This window comes from Microcebus murinus, chromosome X, assembly GCF_040939455.1.
Source record: "Microcebus murinus isolate Inina chromosome X, M.murinus_Inina_mat1.0, whole genome shotgun sequence".
In the NCBI taxonomy this organism is placed as follows: Eukaryota; Metazoa; Chordata; class Mammalia; order Primates; family Cheirogaleidae; genus Microcebus; species Microcebus murinus.
The window spans coordinates 51,130,166-51,146,858 of NC_134136.1; the positions used below are offsets into that span (position 1 = coordinate 51,130,166).

At 35.8% G+C, this 16,693-nt stretch overlaps 1 protein-coding gene across 4 annotated transcripts in view; it reads right to left on the bottom strand.

Moving 5' to 3' along the window:
- The window catches only part of TENM1 (teneurin transmembrane protein 1), a 779,956-nt gene that overhangs the window by 230,872 nt on the left and 532,391 nt on the right, over positions 1–16,693 (bottom strand). For all 4 annotated transcript variants that reach the window (XM_012759551.3, XM_012759555.3, XM_020284904.2 and 1 more), the window contains 5 exons: positions 16,389–16,588; positions 14,929–15,139; positions 9,943–10,044; positions 8,678–8,872; positions 5,601–5,801 (listed from right to left, as the gene is read on the bottom strand). In XM_012759551.3, coding sequence (XP_012615005.1) covers positions 5,601–5,801; positions 8,678–8,872; positions 9,943–10,044; positions 14,929–15,139; positions 16,389–16,588 — 909 coding nt within the window. The remainder of the gene's footprint in view (positions 1–5,600; positions 5,802–8,677; positions 8,873–9,942; positions 10,045–14,928; positions 15,140–16,388; positions 16,589–16,693) is intronic.

The following is a 16,693-nucleotide window of genomic DNA, read 5'->3' on the forward strand; positions in this document are numbered from 1 at the left end:
AAAAGATGCTTTTTAGTGACCTTTTTTCTATTGGGTCCACAGTGGATGAACATGGCTTTGGTCTAGGATCTCTGGACAAAAATGTGTCATTCATGCACTTGGTATTTGATGTCCTTCATCTTCTTTTCAGTAAGCTAATCTATTCACCTGAGTTCTAGCTCCTTGGCTAACTCCTTCTTCCTTTGGTAAGGGTAGGCATGGGAGGCTGAAAAGAATCCTGGACACAGCATAAAATCAGCAGAGCTGCTTTCTACTAGCAGGTTTGCAATTAGCCAGGTCTATAACCTTGGGCTAGTTATTTAACCTCCCTGGTTCTTAGTTTCCTCACATTTCAAAAACTCATATGTTTTTTGATCATTGTTTACTGTCTGTCTCTCCCTGCCAGACTGTAAACCCCACTAATGCAGGAATCTTTGTTTTTCCTCACTGATGGATCCCAAGAATGTAGCACATAGCACACAGTAGATGCTCAATGAAAATTTGCTTTAATAGATGAATATTTCATATCTCAGTTAGTAGTGCTACCATTCATCCCATTTCCCAATGTAGAAATCACAATCAGTGGAAATTCCTGCCTTTTCTTCCACCCACATGGACACCAAGTCTTATATCCTAACCTCTCTCACATCTGTCCTTTCCTCTCCATCTGCACTTAAATTCCCTTATATCAAGTTTTCATCATTTTTAAATTTATTCTTCAAACCATTTCCAGAGTGACTTTCCTAACATGCAAGCACATGGCATTTTTTAAACCCTTTCGATGGCTTTCCTATTATTATCAGGATTAAATCCAAACTCCCAGGCACAGCATACAGGGACCTTCATGATCTGTGAAGTCCTTTGTGACCACTTCCTAGACTGTCAGGTAATGTTAAGTACTCTTTAAACATTGTATCTCCCTCTTTCTTTCTTTTTAGCCTTTAATGGAAGATATTTTGCATCTTCAGTCACAATTGTCTCCCCAAATATAGATGTTTCATCCTTCTTTATATACCATTGCCTCACATACTCATGCAGATGTAATAGGGACTAAATCAATGGTAAATGAACAATTAAATAAGGAGGTTTGACCAGTATTGTAGATCTCACACTTTGGGGCAAACTGCTTAACTTCTCTGTATCTCAGTGCATTAGAATCCGTAAGGACGCTGAGTTAGGTGGACTAGAGACTACCACATTTGAGAAATACTGAACCGGATATTTATACTTTCTTCTAGATCTAATATTCTATAGGGCTATCATTTTTCTCTCATAATTTGCTTTTTTTGGTGGGTAAGGGTGGTTTAGGGTGAAGGAGGAGTGTGAGGGAGTTAGGGTACTTCATCCTGAAAAGGGGAGAGTTTACAGGCATGTTCATAATTAGCCTTTTCCTCCCCTTCTGTCATTTTCTTCTTTGCCGACAGGACTTATGCACATCTTTGTGTATTAAGCAGTGAAGTGGGCAAGAGAAAGAGAAACTCTCAGTCCATTATATTTAACGTCAATTAATTGGAAATACAAATATTTGAACTTATGCAACTGGTGAATGGTATGTTATCAGGAACTTTACCCAATTCTGAGGCATCAGGCAAGATGAGAGATGTGAGTGGTCTGAAGGAGCAATTATATGATATGGGATCATTACTCAATCAATACATGCTTATCAAGTCACATATAAAGAAACAAGTTTTTGACTCACAGTGAAGAACCCTATCATGATAAAGACATTAAGTGTTAGTGTCTCTAGGGTTCTGACTTTCTTTCTTCCTATTTCCCACACTCTCCCTGGACAATAACATGCATTCCTGTGGTCTGAATGATATACCAAATATTTGACTCTAGCTCAGAATTCTTCTGTAAGTTCATTCTTGACTATCAACCCCTCACTGGACATATCCATGTGGATCTTCTGCAGACTCCTCCAAAGTAGCACACCCACAACTGAGCTCACCATGGCTGGGCCCCTCTGCCCCAAACCTGCTTTTCCACGTCTACCTGTTCTCCCTCAGCTGGTGGTTCTTCCTTTTCACTTAGTCACCCAAAAGAGTTATCTGTGGCTCCTCTCTCTTTCCCATCTACCATGGTAACTCCTTTCTGGTCTGTCTCCACCTTGCTATTCTCAAAACTCCAGCTTTAGTTCAGGCCCTCTTCACCATCATGCTCCTGGACTACTCCAATAATCACACTGCACTTGTCTCTTGGTTCCCTATATTGTCCATCTCCAATCAGTCTTCTCAGTTGCTGTCAGAGTGGTCTATCTCAAATGTAGCTTCTTTCAAATTACTCAGTGCTTTCCTATTGTGTCAAGAGGAAATGCAAATCCTCAGCATGGCATGTAAATAAAACCCCCAACAGATATTCTGGCCCTGCTCATCCTACCGGTTTTATCTCCTTCTGCACTCCTAGGCTGCAGCAATGCCCAATGGCTTGCAAGTCCCCAAATGTGTCATTTAGATTCATATCTCTATTTGTTTAAGCTAATCCTTCTGCCTGGAATGTTCTTTCCTTTCTTGTCCACCTGACAAGCATGCAATTATCTTTTAAATGTTATAACTTCTACAAAGCCTTACCTGACTATAAGGCCTCTTCTCACTGAAATAACCTACTGTTCCCTTCTTTGTGCTCTGTGGCACATGGCCCTGCACAGGGTCCAATAATAATACTGTTTTATATGTGGTGAATGAGATGATGGGCTCCTAGAGGACAGTACAGTACAGTGGTTAAATGCATAGACTGGGAAGCCAGAATACCTTAGTCCAAATTCTGACTCTGTCACTTGTTATATGGGAGACTTTGGGCAAGTTATTTCACCTCTCTGTGCCTCAGTTCCCTCAACTGTAAAGTATACAGAATTATTTTACTTATAGGGTTGTTATGAGGATAAAGTGAATTAATACATGTACAATGCTTAGAATAGTGACGAATACATAATGATTGTTATATAAATGTTTGCTATAACTAATACTAACATTAATATTATCATTTTGAACTTGAAGCTTCAGGTCATGATACTGTATTTGACACATGGAAGGATAGAAGGTGTTCAATAACATTTAGTAAATTAACTAATAGCCAGGCTAGGTGCCTGCTGTACAGTCTCATAATATCCAGCAACTTTCCTTTTGTGACCGTCTTCTAACTTGTTCAACATGTCTCTCCCACTAGACTGTAAGACTCATCAGTACAAGGACCACATCCATCTTGTTCACCACAATATCCCTGGCACCAAGCACCATGCCAAGTACCAGCAGGCACACGTTTATTTGTTAGATATATAAATGAATGGTTGTGCATTTTAATTATTAGATTGCCTTTAGCATTTTGATCATTTTCTGAAATTGTAAAATGCAATCCCCTCTCCCATATTATTTCTATCCAAGGCAACAAAATTTCAGTGAAGGATTGTTAGAATTAGAGTGAAGTATTATGTTAGAAGTAATTCTCTTAACAGATGGATCTTTCTGTTTCCTTACAGTATAGGATCATAGACTTTTCAGTTCACAAGCTAATTCAGTGGTACAAAAAAATCCCACAGTACACCAATCCTTCCTGCTTACCACATGTCATTTTAAATGTTTAATAAAATTCATGGGCAGAGGCTTTGTGGGAGTTACCATTTATTAATTCTACTTATTTGATGAGTACTTGGTTTGAACATAAGAAAAAAATGATATAAAGAATGACCCATTAAAAGGATTTGAATAGACATATTCAAATGTCATACTCAAAAGAAGACACACGAATAGCCAACAGGTATATGAAAAAATGTTCAACATCATTAATCATCAGAGAAATACAAATCAAAACTACAATGAGATATCCTCTCACCCAAGTTAAAATGGCTTTTATCAAAAAGACAGGCAATAACAAATGCTGAAGAGGATGTGGAGAAAGGGGAACCCTCATAAACTGTTGGTGGGAATGTAAATTTGTGCAACCACTATGGAAAACAGTATGGAAGTTCCTCAGAAAACTAAAAATAGAATGACTAAATGACTCAGAAATCCCATTGTTAGGTAAATATCCAAAAGAAAGCAAATCAGCATACTGAGAAGATATCTGTACTCCTGTGTTTATTGCAGTATTATTCACAATAGCCAAGATTTGGAATTAACCTAAGTGTCCATCAATGGATGAATGGATAATGTAGTCATCGTACATCAACACAATGGAGTATTATATAGCCACAAAAAATGAAATCTTGCCATTTGCAACAACACGGATGGAACTGGAGAATATTATGTTAAGTGAAATAAGCCAAGCACAGAAAGATAAATCTCACATATTTTCACTCATATGTGGAACCCAAATATTAAAAATGATTGATCTCACAGAGACAGAGTAGAATGATGATTACCAGAGGCTGGGATGGGTAGGAGAAGCGGGAGATAAACTGGAAATGGTTAATGGGTGCAGAATTACAGTTAGATAGTTAGATGGTATGAATAATATTTGATAGCACAATGAAGTGACTATAATCAACAACAAGTTGGGATATACTTTAAAATAACTAAAAGAGTGGAATTGGAATATTCCTAACACAAAGAAATGTTAAATGCCTGAGGTGGTGGATACCTCAATTACCCTTATTTGATTAATTCTCATTTTATGCCTGTATCAAAACATCCCATGTACCCTTTAAAGGTATACAACTATTATGTATCCATAATAATTAAAAATAAAAGATTTAAAAACTGGTCCATTATTTTCAGTCCTTACAATTCGATGAAAAAATAAGCCAAGTGCACAAATGCCTACATTGGAATGCCTTTTGTGTGCTCTAGCAATATGTACGGTAAGATTTCAGGGGGTCCCTATAGATGTGATCAGAGAAGATTTTATGGAATGGCTAAGATTATAGTTGGTCTTAGTAGATGGGTTGGATTTCCCTAGATAGAAAGGTAATAGCATTGCATGCTCAGGAAAAGGCATGGAGAAAAGTGTAAAAATACAATGCACTGGGGATAAGGAGAGCATATAGATTTCTTTGGCAGAATGAGGGATTTATGCAGGAAGCTGAAGTAGAAGATAGGCTGGAGAAAGAGATTTAGAATAGTTTGTGGTGGGCTTTTGATAATAAGGCCAGGATAGCCAAAGTTTATCTACAGACAATGGGGAACTATGAAAGATGTCAGGGTAGGGAATGGAAAAAGAAAAGCAGTGCTGTGGAAATAGTAACTGGACAGCAATATGGCAATACATTAAATGGAGTCGAGTTCCTAGGCTAAGTTGCATTTTTAGGTGATGGGACACCCAGTGGAAATATTCAACATATGGTTAGAAATGCTAGATTATTCAAATTTAGGGGAGATATGGATTTGAAATAATCTGCATAGAACTGCTAATAGGAGACTTAGGAATGTATGAAATAGCTATAGAAGCATTCCGAACGAAGCCAGAAGTTCAAGCACAGACCTATAACAATGAAAAATAAGATGAAAAAACAGGTAAGAGCATGTTGTAAATAAAGATGCAGTGAAATACTAACCTAGGAAATACCTGATGCCCCTCATTACCTACAAAGGCATTTTGATCACACTTTAAGAAACACTACCTTAAGGGAAGGAGCAGATAGAACTTAGGAGTGGAAGAAGGGGGAGAAAGAAATAACCCCAATATACCTGTTGAACAGTCAGATCCTGTCCACTTGGGATCACAGCTGCACACTCCAGTGTCCAGAAGAAAAGTCCCATGTCCTGAGCACTGCTCTTGACATATAGGAAGTGGAGTTTCACAGTTGACTCCTCCCCAGCCAGTAGAGCAGTGACATTCTCCTTTTACACAGATGCCATGGCTGGAACACATTGGGTCTAAGCAGTCCTCTGAAGGCACAAAAAAGGGGGGTGGGGAAAGGTTAATAGTGAACAGGTACGGCCAGCAGACCTCAGGATAATGAAACTGAGGTATATTGATTTTCCAGTATTATTAAATATATAATTAATGCTGCTTTAATTGGATAATAAAATGACTCATGCAAACATTGTTCAAACCAGAAGATTATTAACACTGAAAAATATGGTAGGGTATAGTAAAGGTTGCAACCTAAATTTACAAGGAGAAGGAAACCACACATATGCTGTGTGAAATTGTTGTAGTACTCCCACACAAATAGGTGGGTGGACCACTATGGGCCTTTAATAAAAATTCCTTGGCTTTTCAGAAAAGCCAAGAAATTTTGGCAAGTCATTCATTATCCTTTCTGTTCCCAGAAAGGATTTTTACTTGATGTGTCCAGAGCTTATATAAATTATTAAAGTTTGGACTATTCAAAATATTGGGTAAGGTGACTGCTATTGCATAATATAATACAATTTACATCAATTTATTATAATCTCTCATGTTTTAACAAAGCACTAAAAGTGCAATGTTTTAAACTTAATTTAAAAATTCTTTTCTTTATGGCTTCTACTATCAGGACACTGTGACATAGTTTTCAATGTCTTTAAATAGCACAGACTCAATTCCACTTGTCTCTGATTCTGCAAGTCTGGAAATTTTTGTACACATTCTAATAAATGTATAAACTATTTTAGAGGTAGGTTCCTATGCTCACCTTGGGGAAAAATTGTTCTGTACTTTTAAATGAGTAGCCATTTGATTTCCAAATTTCTAGTCTTCCCATACAAATGAGACTAAAATAACTCATCATAATCAGGATGTATGCTTTGAATTACTTTTCCAGCAAAGGAAATAGAAGGATATAACCTGCCTGTATTTGCAACACTGGACTTGTTTTTGGGTGTGGCTTGTGGCTATGGAAGAGACTAAGTCTAACTAAGCACTATTATAATCAGTGTTATTGCCATTATAATTACCCCAAGATCTTAGGGTCATTAGCACAATATTTTAACACCTGAGCTAACCAGCAAATATACACCAGAAGGTATATCTCATTTGATTCATCATTTGAAGGGAAAGGGAAAGTCCAAAGTATAGAATCATTTTTTAGGAGGTCATTTTGTTATATTAAAGCACAATTTTAATAAATAAAATAAAATTTAATATAATATAGCTTGTTTTATTAAAATGACTGCTTCAATATATTCATGTATGTCATATTTAAATCATGTAAGTCATACTTAAATCAGAGCCACAAAGTCATACGGCCGAAGGGGCCAGGCAGGTGGCATACAAGAATGAAATGGGCTGGATGTAAGAAAATAAGGTGTGTTGAGAGCAAACTGAAAGCAAGTGTCCTTTTTAAAGGGTACTGCTGCTACTTGGCTTTAGTTGATTGCCACCATGTAGCAATGTGGGCCCAGGGTCACCAGATTTTCTAGTGTTCAAGAGAGGCTAGAAATAGGGATTTTCATATGACACTTCTCTACTTTTAAATTTTGACAAACAATTACATTAAACAACAGCAGCAGTAGCCAAACAAAACCCATCCATAGGGCTGGTTTAGCCTGTTGACTCCTGATCTGCGATGTCTGTGCTGTTGTATTTGAAAAATGTACACCATTAAGTGAGCATTCTTTCTTGCTCACTTGGTTATTCTACAAATTTTCTTAGTGACTTTGGAGAAAGCAAATTTAAGCTAAGTCCTTTTTCAACTGCTTACAGCATTTAAATTAGAAGGGCCTAAATTAATTAGGTTACAAGTTTTTCATGGCAAGTTGTAGATGTGATACACACCATTTTTTTGCTAACTCTGTTTGTGTCCATATAACATCTGAATTTACAACCTAATGATTGCAGTTGGATCACCGTAAAAACAATTTCCAAAAGTAACTCAGGAACTCCAGCGCCTTGTCTAGGCCCAATGCCATTTATTGGAACAGATATAATCTTTACACCAAAATTCTACTATTCCTAATGGGAGGTGAAAAGCTAAAGCCTTGCTTGTTCATGGAGTGGAATGAGATTAAACTCTTTAGAATGCTGTGTAATAGTCTTAATGAACCATCTTTAAAAAGCAATTATTGTGCATTTTCAGCAGCCTCTTTCCCGAACAACAGTTGTGATGAGACCATCTCCCATGGTAATGGTTTAATATTATTTCTGAAATCAGTCGTGTTTGAGAAATGTGGCATGAAAAAGGTCTGATTACTAGTAAACTTATTTTCCAGTGTGTCTCTTTAAATGATAAAACTTGCTATTTCAAAAAAAAAAAAATTTAGGTAAAGACTCCTTTGGGATGAATTTAATTTAAAGGCACTGCTTTGAAACTCATTAGTGGCAGGCCTGCTTCCTTAGGCATGGAGGTCAGATTTCAGCATGAGGTATGTAAAAATAAATAATATAAAGCAGTAATAATAATGGTAATTACAAATCACTCCAAAAGAAAACGTTTGCAAAATGGCTCCAAATGTGCATATATTATTATTTTTATTGTGTGTTTTAAAGTGAAAGGTAGCAAAATGCACTCTGTAATAAGGAAAGCATATGACTTAACACCTAAAATCATCGGTACGGAAATTCTTAAGTTATAAAACAGTGTTAGAAATGAGGGGTGGGAAATACTATTTTTCATTACTGTTCTACAAGTGTCACAGATATGGCCTCATGTGTAATATCAGACTGTTAGAAGAGATAAGAGCTACCCTGGAGCCAACCCCCTGATTCACGTACTAAGAACATGCTGGTCATTTATTGTTTGCAAAGACCACTAGCATCTTTACTAGAAGTGCGGAATGACACCGTGGATGATTCAGTAAGAGAAAAAGCCTGAAGCAATAGATTAAAATGGGGCTCTGACCTTCTTCGCATATTTCTCCTTTGTATCCTGGCACACAAATGCAGACTCCCATGATGCAGGTGCCATGGCCAAAGCACGTTGGGTCAATGCATTGTTCTTCCGGAACATCACACTCTGGCCCCTTCCAGCCATGCCGGCAGACACAGTGTCCTTTCTCGTATTCTCCGTTCCCACCACAAAGCACAGGGCATGAATCTGAAGGTTGGCAAATGAACTTGTAATGTTCTCATAATACTTTCGAAATCTCTAAAGAGCAATTGTCTATTGATTCTTGTATAATATTTCAGGCAAAAAATTGTACTATTTCTGTCTTATCCTTTATTAAATAGGTACATGTTTATGATTACCAACATAGAAATTTTCCTCTTATGGGAGTGGGGTAAAGATAAATTATAAAGATATCCTTAGTGGAGAAATTGCATCAAGTATTTGCTTTTGATCTCACCATACTCTTAAACTATTATCATTATTATTATTTTATGCTATGGTTTTTCTTTCTTACAGTTTTTATTCCTCAAGCAGATGTATATTCCTTTTAGGAAGCAAAACCTCAAATTTTAAAAAGCATTAAATAGGCAGTTATTCAAATTATAAAATATTATCTTTCAAAGTTGTGTAATTAAATAGAAAACATTGGAAATGAGCAGAAAGTATCTCTGAAATAATAATTATAAGTCTATGGGAAAACATGGTGTGATTTACCTAAAGCTTTTCAAAAATTAAACTATGGGCAAATCTAGGAAACAATGAAGTTTGCTAAATTTAACTTCTGACTTTCCAAGTCTTTACTTTCTAGGCTACTTACTCATCTGGTGATTACCCTCTCCTTCCAGGTACATTGGTGTGTATAAGCAGCTACCAACTTTGCCTGCTTTTAAACTCAGTCCATTATGAATTAATTTATGAAGGAAATATAAACATCATGTAGTGGTTGGGTCAGACAGCCTAGGCACAAATCCCAGCTGTTAGGTAACCCTGGCTGAGTCACTTAACCTCTCTGAGGTTATTTCTTTGCCCATAAAAATACTATAATCGTAGACTTACCTCATAGGGCTATTGTAGGAAGTAGGAATTAAATGATGTGACACAAAGTATTCAGAACGGTACCTGGTATGGGAAGTGCTCAGCTTTTGGCGGCAGCAGTAGGGGGCACTGCTGCAGTAACTGCTGCTAGTGCTACTGCTACTATTACTACTACTATTAATTCTGAGTTCTCAAATGACATCTATTTCCCTAAACCAATCACAATAATAGAGAAACATTACCTCTAGCACAGTCAGGTCCAAGGAATCCTGGGAAACAGTGGCAATGGCCAGAGATACACTCTCCATTTCCATTGCAATTGGTTGAACAGTCATCCATTATTTCTATTAATACAGAGAAAAACAAAAAAGTGAACAAACATCCAGGGTGTAGAATCTTTAATTTTTTTCATTGCAGGAACTCTGGGCCTATGACAATCTTGCCCTCTGCTGTTTATGGAACACTTACTCTTCAAAATCAGATGCCAAAGACCCCTATAAGATGTCACATGTGTTACAAAATTATGAAAAGGGCTCTGGATTTGCTGAATTGGCTAATCAGAATGGAAATAAAAACCAACCTTATCTCTAAAGTGCATAAATGGTCTAGATGACTTGTATTCTTAAAAGGTATTCATGATAAAACTAAAAATGTACCAGGATCATAGAACATTTCTCAAAAGCAAAACAGGCTTAAAAATGTAACCCGGAAGACTAAACACTGTTTATTTTTCAAATTTAGGTTGCAGCAAATAAATTTTTTTTCTCTAGCAACTTAGAAAATTTAATCTACTATTCTTGACAGCATAAATATGATATTCACTGTTTCATTTTCATTAATAAGTGACAATGGGAGGCTTTTAAAGTAAGTGGTCATATTAAATTCACCACCACTAAAAGCATTAGAACCTAAGTATTTCGTTGAGAAATGCTTTCTTGACTGTAAATGCTTATCAGTTCTCTGCCACTAATTTCCTTTCAATCCATTCTTAGAGAAGAATAGGTTTCAGATGAATTGAGAAACTTTTGTAGGTACCCATAGGTAGTTCTGGTGACTTAAATATGTGCAGTGCAACATAACTTTGATAAGTCTTGTGGTAACTTCCTTTAAAAACTATAATGTTATACAAATGTCAGTCTCTTACAATGACATAAAAAATGTTTGTCATTTAACATTGTAATTGAGTATAATAATGATTACATTCTAAGTCTATGAACAATTATGGTACCTCTGCTTTACTCTTGTAGTTTTGTATGTGTGTGTTTTTTATCTTCTTCTCATTATTCCTTTCAGTAAATTTCCCATACTTAGTACTCTTGGACTCAGAATTTTATGATCTGGCCTATTAATCTCACGCTTCTCTTATGTACCAATTTTTCCCTTTTCAATCCAAATTATCTGCTTCATCAAGTTTCACTTAACTAAGCTATTTCTCATTAGGAGAGATTATAGGAGGTGGTCCTGGCATCTTCCACTGAGCAATGAGAGTGACAATTTATAATGAGGGTCAAGAAATAGCATTTCTATAATTGCGGTCTGTGGACCACTTTTATCAGTAGGATTGCCTGGGGAACTTAAGGTGAAGATTCCTGGACTTTAGCTCCTGATCTACTGAATCTGTCCCTGAGGGTGGCAGCCCAGAAACCTATATCATAACAAACACCCCAGGTGACCCTGCAGGTGCTCACCACATTGAGAATGCTTTAAATAGTAAACTTCCATAGTTAAAGAACTTGTCATCTAGATGTTGGATTTCTGTCTTGGGCAGGATAAAAGCAAGAGGAAGAAAGGGGTATCTAGTCCATTGAGGGTATTCTTAGAAAGCTAAGAATGAATCCAGTGGCTGTGTGGATAGCCACTCTATTATCAATCAGAGGAGATGAATATTCTCACCACTGTGTGAACACATCACATTGCCTTTTGCAGGTTTATATGGGTCTGTTCTTTGTTCACAGTGTTAGAAAACTGAACTGGATAAGCAAGTGACATGTGACATTTACTTATCTATTAATACAACTGGGCTGGCTGGAATGTAACATTCAGCAAAGAGCCAACCATTTTCAACTCATTAAAATATTAGCCATTTTCAGAAATTCTTTAATTTATTTAACAAGTAATTATGAAAAGGCATAAAGAGATTTTTCTTTTCATTCAGAGATGGGACAATTTTTTCTCCATTTTCTAATTAACTATCTTTCTTATACCAAGTGGTACTGGCAATTTTTAAATCCACATTTGGATTTTTCCCTGCCCTGCATGGTTAATAGGAGGCCATGAAGGAAGCTTTCAAAAGTAAATATAGTTGAATTTAATTTCACACCAGATTCTATTGACAATTTTATGGAAGCAGCCTTGTGGGAATGTAGCTATTCTGGAAAAAATATTTAATAAAGTTTGCTATCAAAATAAATAAAAATCCCTACATCTTATTGACTTATCTAAGAACTGTCCCTGGGCTCAAACTGCTGCATAGAGCTTAACCCCAGCAATGCAAATGAGAAAAGAAGGCAACATAGAAGGTTTTGGAAGCTGCCACTTCCACTGGGTTTCAAAGAGACACTGAGGCAGCCTAGGGACTCCAGGAAGAAGTTGGCTGCAGCAGGAACACATAAACAATGGGTGATGAAAAAGAATGTGTTTCTCTATTGGCCTCCAGTAATCTTTACCTTCTATATTTTAAATCTTAATTCTGAACCACTTACTAGATGGCAGTTCCAGAGTTGAGAATAATTTTGAATTTCTATATTTAAAACCCTGCTCTTATTCTAGAGTCAAAAGCCCCTTGGTATTTGCATCTGCGTTGATGATGGGTTTTGTTTCTGGCAGTTTTTCTGGGAGAAACTAAAGGTAATGAATAATATTATGGAATAAGTATGGTATAAAGGGCATGGGCTTTGGAATCAGACATACTAGTTCTCAAATTCCAATTTTGCCACTTGCTGTCTGTAAGAACTTTCCAAGTTATTTACTCCTTTTAAGTGTCTGCTTCCTTACTTGTAATATAAGTGTTATGATACCTGAGCTATCAGGGTTGTGATGAGAATCGAACAAGATAACTGATTATAAAGCATCTAGTAAAATGCTAGGGGCAGAATGGCACTTCATAAATGGTATATATTATCCTGCTATAGAGCAGGTTGCCTGGGATTAGGGGATATTGACAATTCTGCCTATACTACTGGATAATAATATATATTAATTGTAGGCCAGTGTGTGACCTATATTAGTCATTTAGTAAATGTTAGTTGTTAATTCTGTCTTGATTCTTGTTAGTAGCAGACAGATATAGTTAAGAATCAATCAACTGATTCTAATATCATCATGAAATAGATGAATGAGCAGCATTTAGAACAAATTCATACAGACCTTACTTTCTTTAATTAAATATATTAGTTTCATTTTACTGTGATTAATATAAACTAAAAACATAAAAAAATGAATGTGGAGAATTTAGGGTAAATGACTTATATGCTTTTTGATTTTTTTTGAAATTTACTTAAATTTTCTTTATGTGGAAGAGTAAGAGAAACATTTCTATTGTTTCAAATCTTAAAAAGACAACAGAAAAGTAAATAAACTGACTTAAATAAACAAAAAGCAAATATGTCGTTGCATATGAAACTGACAGCTTGATAAATGGATGATAGGAATTTGATCTCAAATGTTAAGTTCTTTTTGGGAGGAAGTAAGAGACAGGAAATAACTCCAAGCATGTTTCTGGGCCTATTGATTTTTGAAAGGTTAATAGATTGGTTAGTGTTTTAACTTGAGCTTAAGGGTAAGAATAACAGGAAGAGAGAAAATCCTCACAAATATTTTATATCTTACAATTACTCTAATTTTTTAGGAGAAACTCAACCTCTCATAACTCATCAGCATGCACAATATCAAAACTAGGCCTTGATAGAAAAATATAATAAAAGGTCCATCTGTTGAATCTGCTTCATTGAGTTTGTGAGTGGCAAAACAGTGACATGACTTAAAATATATTTTTTTCCTAATTTAACAAATGCTTTGTTTTTGGAAGATGTAAGATTAGTGGAGTTTTTCTCTAGGGGAAAAATCATCAGTTCCATTCTATTGCCTTTTTGATTACTTTTGAGAAAAGTTTTTGATAATCTTATGGCTGGAATATCATTTTCTACTGACTCAAGGTCTTCAGCATCAAGTAAAAATAGGACATAATTGTTATAAAGAACAGATGGTATATCTATTAACAGTCAACACATCTTCCTAAACATATGGCTGAACAGGTTAACTAAAGGATAAAGTGGTGAGAGTTGTATAGAAAACTGACAGCTGTAAAATACTTTCCCTTCTTTTAAGACATGTGTTTTAGAAAAATTCACACAATATGATACTGTGTCTATGAGTTGTTTACCCTCAGGACTCTAAAATTGCTAAAGAGCTTAGCTTTATTCACACAAAGGGTTATGGGGAATGTATTTACCAAAAAAAAAAAAAAAATGACAAAAGAGTGAGATGTCTCCAACTAACTAGAGTGATAGTGAATGAGGATGTGTAGGCATTGCATTAAAAAGCTCTGACTCGGGTGGGGCAAAGGCAATATATGTAACCTAAACATTTGTAACCCTGTAATATATTAAAATAAAAATAATAATAAATAAAAACAAAAAAACAAAAAATGTGTTTTAAAAGGCCATGGGCACACTGAAAGAGACATTGTGACGATTTTCAAGCTAAAAGAAATTCTAAAAGAAGGGGCTTTGAATGACTCAAGTTATTATCCTAAATACTTTTTTCTCTAAATAATCTTATGTTGTATTTTGAAGCCTTAACGGTTCTAGAATCAGTTATTCTAAAGAAGAACTTTACTGATGCTAGTTTTTCTATTCGAAAAAGATATCTATTTGCTTTTTTTTTTTAAATAACAGAACTTGAATTAACATGGCTTTGCTTGTTTATTCTCTTCTTCACTAAAGTTGTTCACCTATGTAGTCTTGGTAATACTATTACCCAGGTAATTATTCCTGTTGAGAACACATAAAAAGGTGCATAGCAAGTATCCTAAAATAGCAGCAAATAAAGGAGCATTTAAAAAATCTTAATCAGCATTTAAACAACTTCACTGGTGACCTATCCTGAATAATGACTTTAACACAGAATAAGCAATAAGCTTAAATAACAACTGCATCACTTTCATCACTGATTGTGTCTTTCTAGAGTTTTACTGTTAATTCAATGTATGAACAGGCAAAGCATCTTACCGATTGCTGTAGTTAACACAAATACTTGCTCCATCTTCTTTCCGTCATTGTAAAATGCCAGATACCAAGGCCCTTGGTCCATATACTCTATGAAACCTGTCTCCTGAAGTGAGGTTAATATCAGGTTCCGAGGGGAATGCTGGGTATCATCAGAGCCCTTGGAGTCCTGCTTGACCAGCTGTTTGCCATCCATTAGTTTTACAAAATCAAACTGGAACCAATACAAACACAAATATAAGCCACTACTTTTTCTTCCAGACTGATAAACATCTCTAACTTTAACTGCTCTATCTCATACTTCTTTGATTTGGAGGTGGGCAAAGTAGAAGAGGAGGTTATTATTTCTTAAGCATACTTACACTCAAAAGCATATTACTAATTCTGAAAATGCCCTCACTATCTTATTAATATAAATGTTATAAATCTTTCAGTTTGGGAGTATTCAAAATAGTTGTTTAAAAATAAATAAACCAAAAACTAGAAAAAAATCTTGTTTAGAATTATGCAGGAGAATCTTGACATTTTACTAAAGTATCTGATAAAAGATACTTGAAAATATACATTCTACTCAGAAATGTTACTATAACCTTCCCTATAAATCAAAACAGTTATACAATTTCTAAAGCAAATGAACAGTCAAAAATTTGAGAACGTTCATGTAATTTACTATCTCTGTGGTAACATTTAAAAATTCAAAAGACCCTCCTCCCCCTTTTTCATAATCAGTAGACAAACACATGACACACATTTCCTTGAACATTTTTTTTAAGTGTCACATTCGAATGGCATTCTAATTCCCTTCCTATTCTGGCCCAGAGGTAAGGTTTTGACTATAGTCATATCTGTTGGGAAAAAGGCCAGCCCCAGAAGTTTGATTACTTTTGCTACTTCTTAGATGAAGCAGAGTTTCAAATAGGTCCATGTGGGGGAAAAAACAAAGGAAAGCAAACAAGGGAAATGAGACTATGAAAGGGTTATATAAACCATTGAGGTTTTCCATATTTAAGTTATTAACAATAGCAAAGAAAAATTTCTACCTGTAAGTCAAAAGCTTGCCTTTTCAACTCACTTCCTACCAATTTCTGATGGATGTACATTCCTTCACTGGGACAAGGGGACACGGATATATGGAACCAGCAAAGGGGGTGTGGACATTAAAGCCAAGTAAGATGAGAGAACTGGGAAATTCATGATCACCCTGCTCCAGGAACCAGAGGTCAAGCTTACAGGATATTGTCTTAAACTCTCTTTTCTGAATCTGCCTTGCTAAATGCTATTTCTTATTTCTCCATTTCATTTCTTTCATTAGCATGAGTGTTTTTATTCTGGATATTTGTTCATGACAAAGATTTTTCTGTCCTCACCTTTGACTCCCACACACTTCAGAAGTCGCAAACCCCGAACAGTTCAACACACCACCCTCAAAAAGGATTCAAGAAAATGCCAATAAAATCAAATACCTGCGTGTGTGTAGGTGGAATGTTTCTTCTGCCATAAATTCCCAGTAGAGAGTCCTTGGCTAAGGAAATATTGAATTTCAGATATATCGGATGGTGGATAGTAATCTGGAAACGCCAGAATAAGCCGGGTGGAATGGTCTGCATGACCTGTGCACCAATGTCAACTTCTCCAGTGTCTATGGCCCGTCCCTTCTGAAACACTGGTTTTAAAGACAGAGAAAATTACACATCATATTAGCCTTCATTTATAAAGCAATGGTTTTTAGCTTTTCAAGAACAGATATATCAAAACAACTTACTAGTGG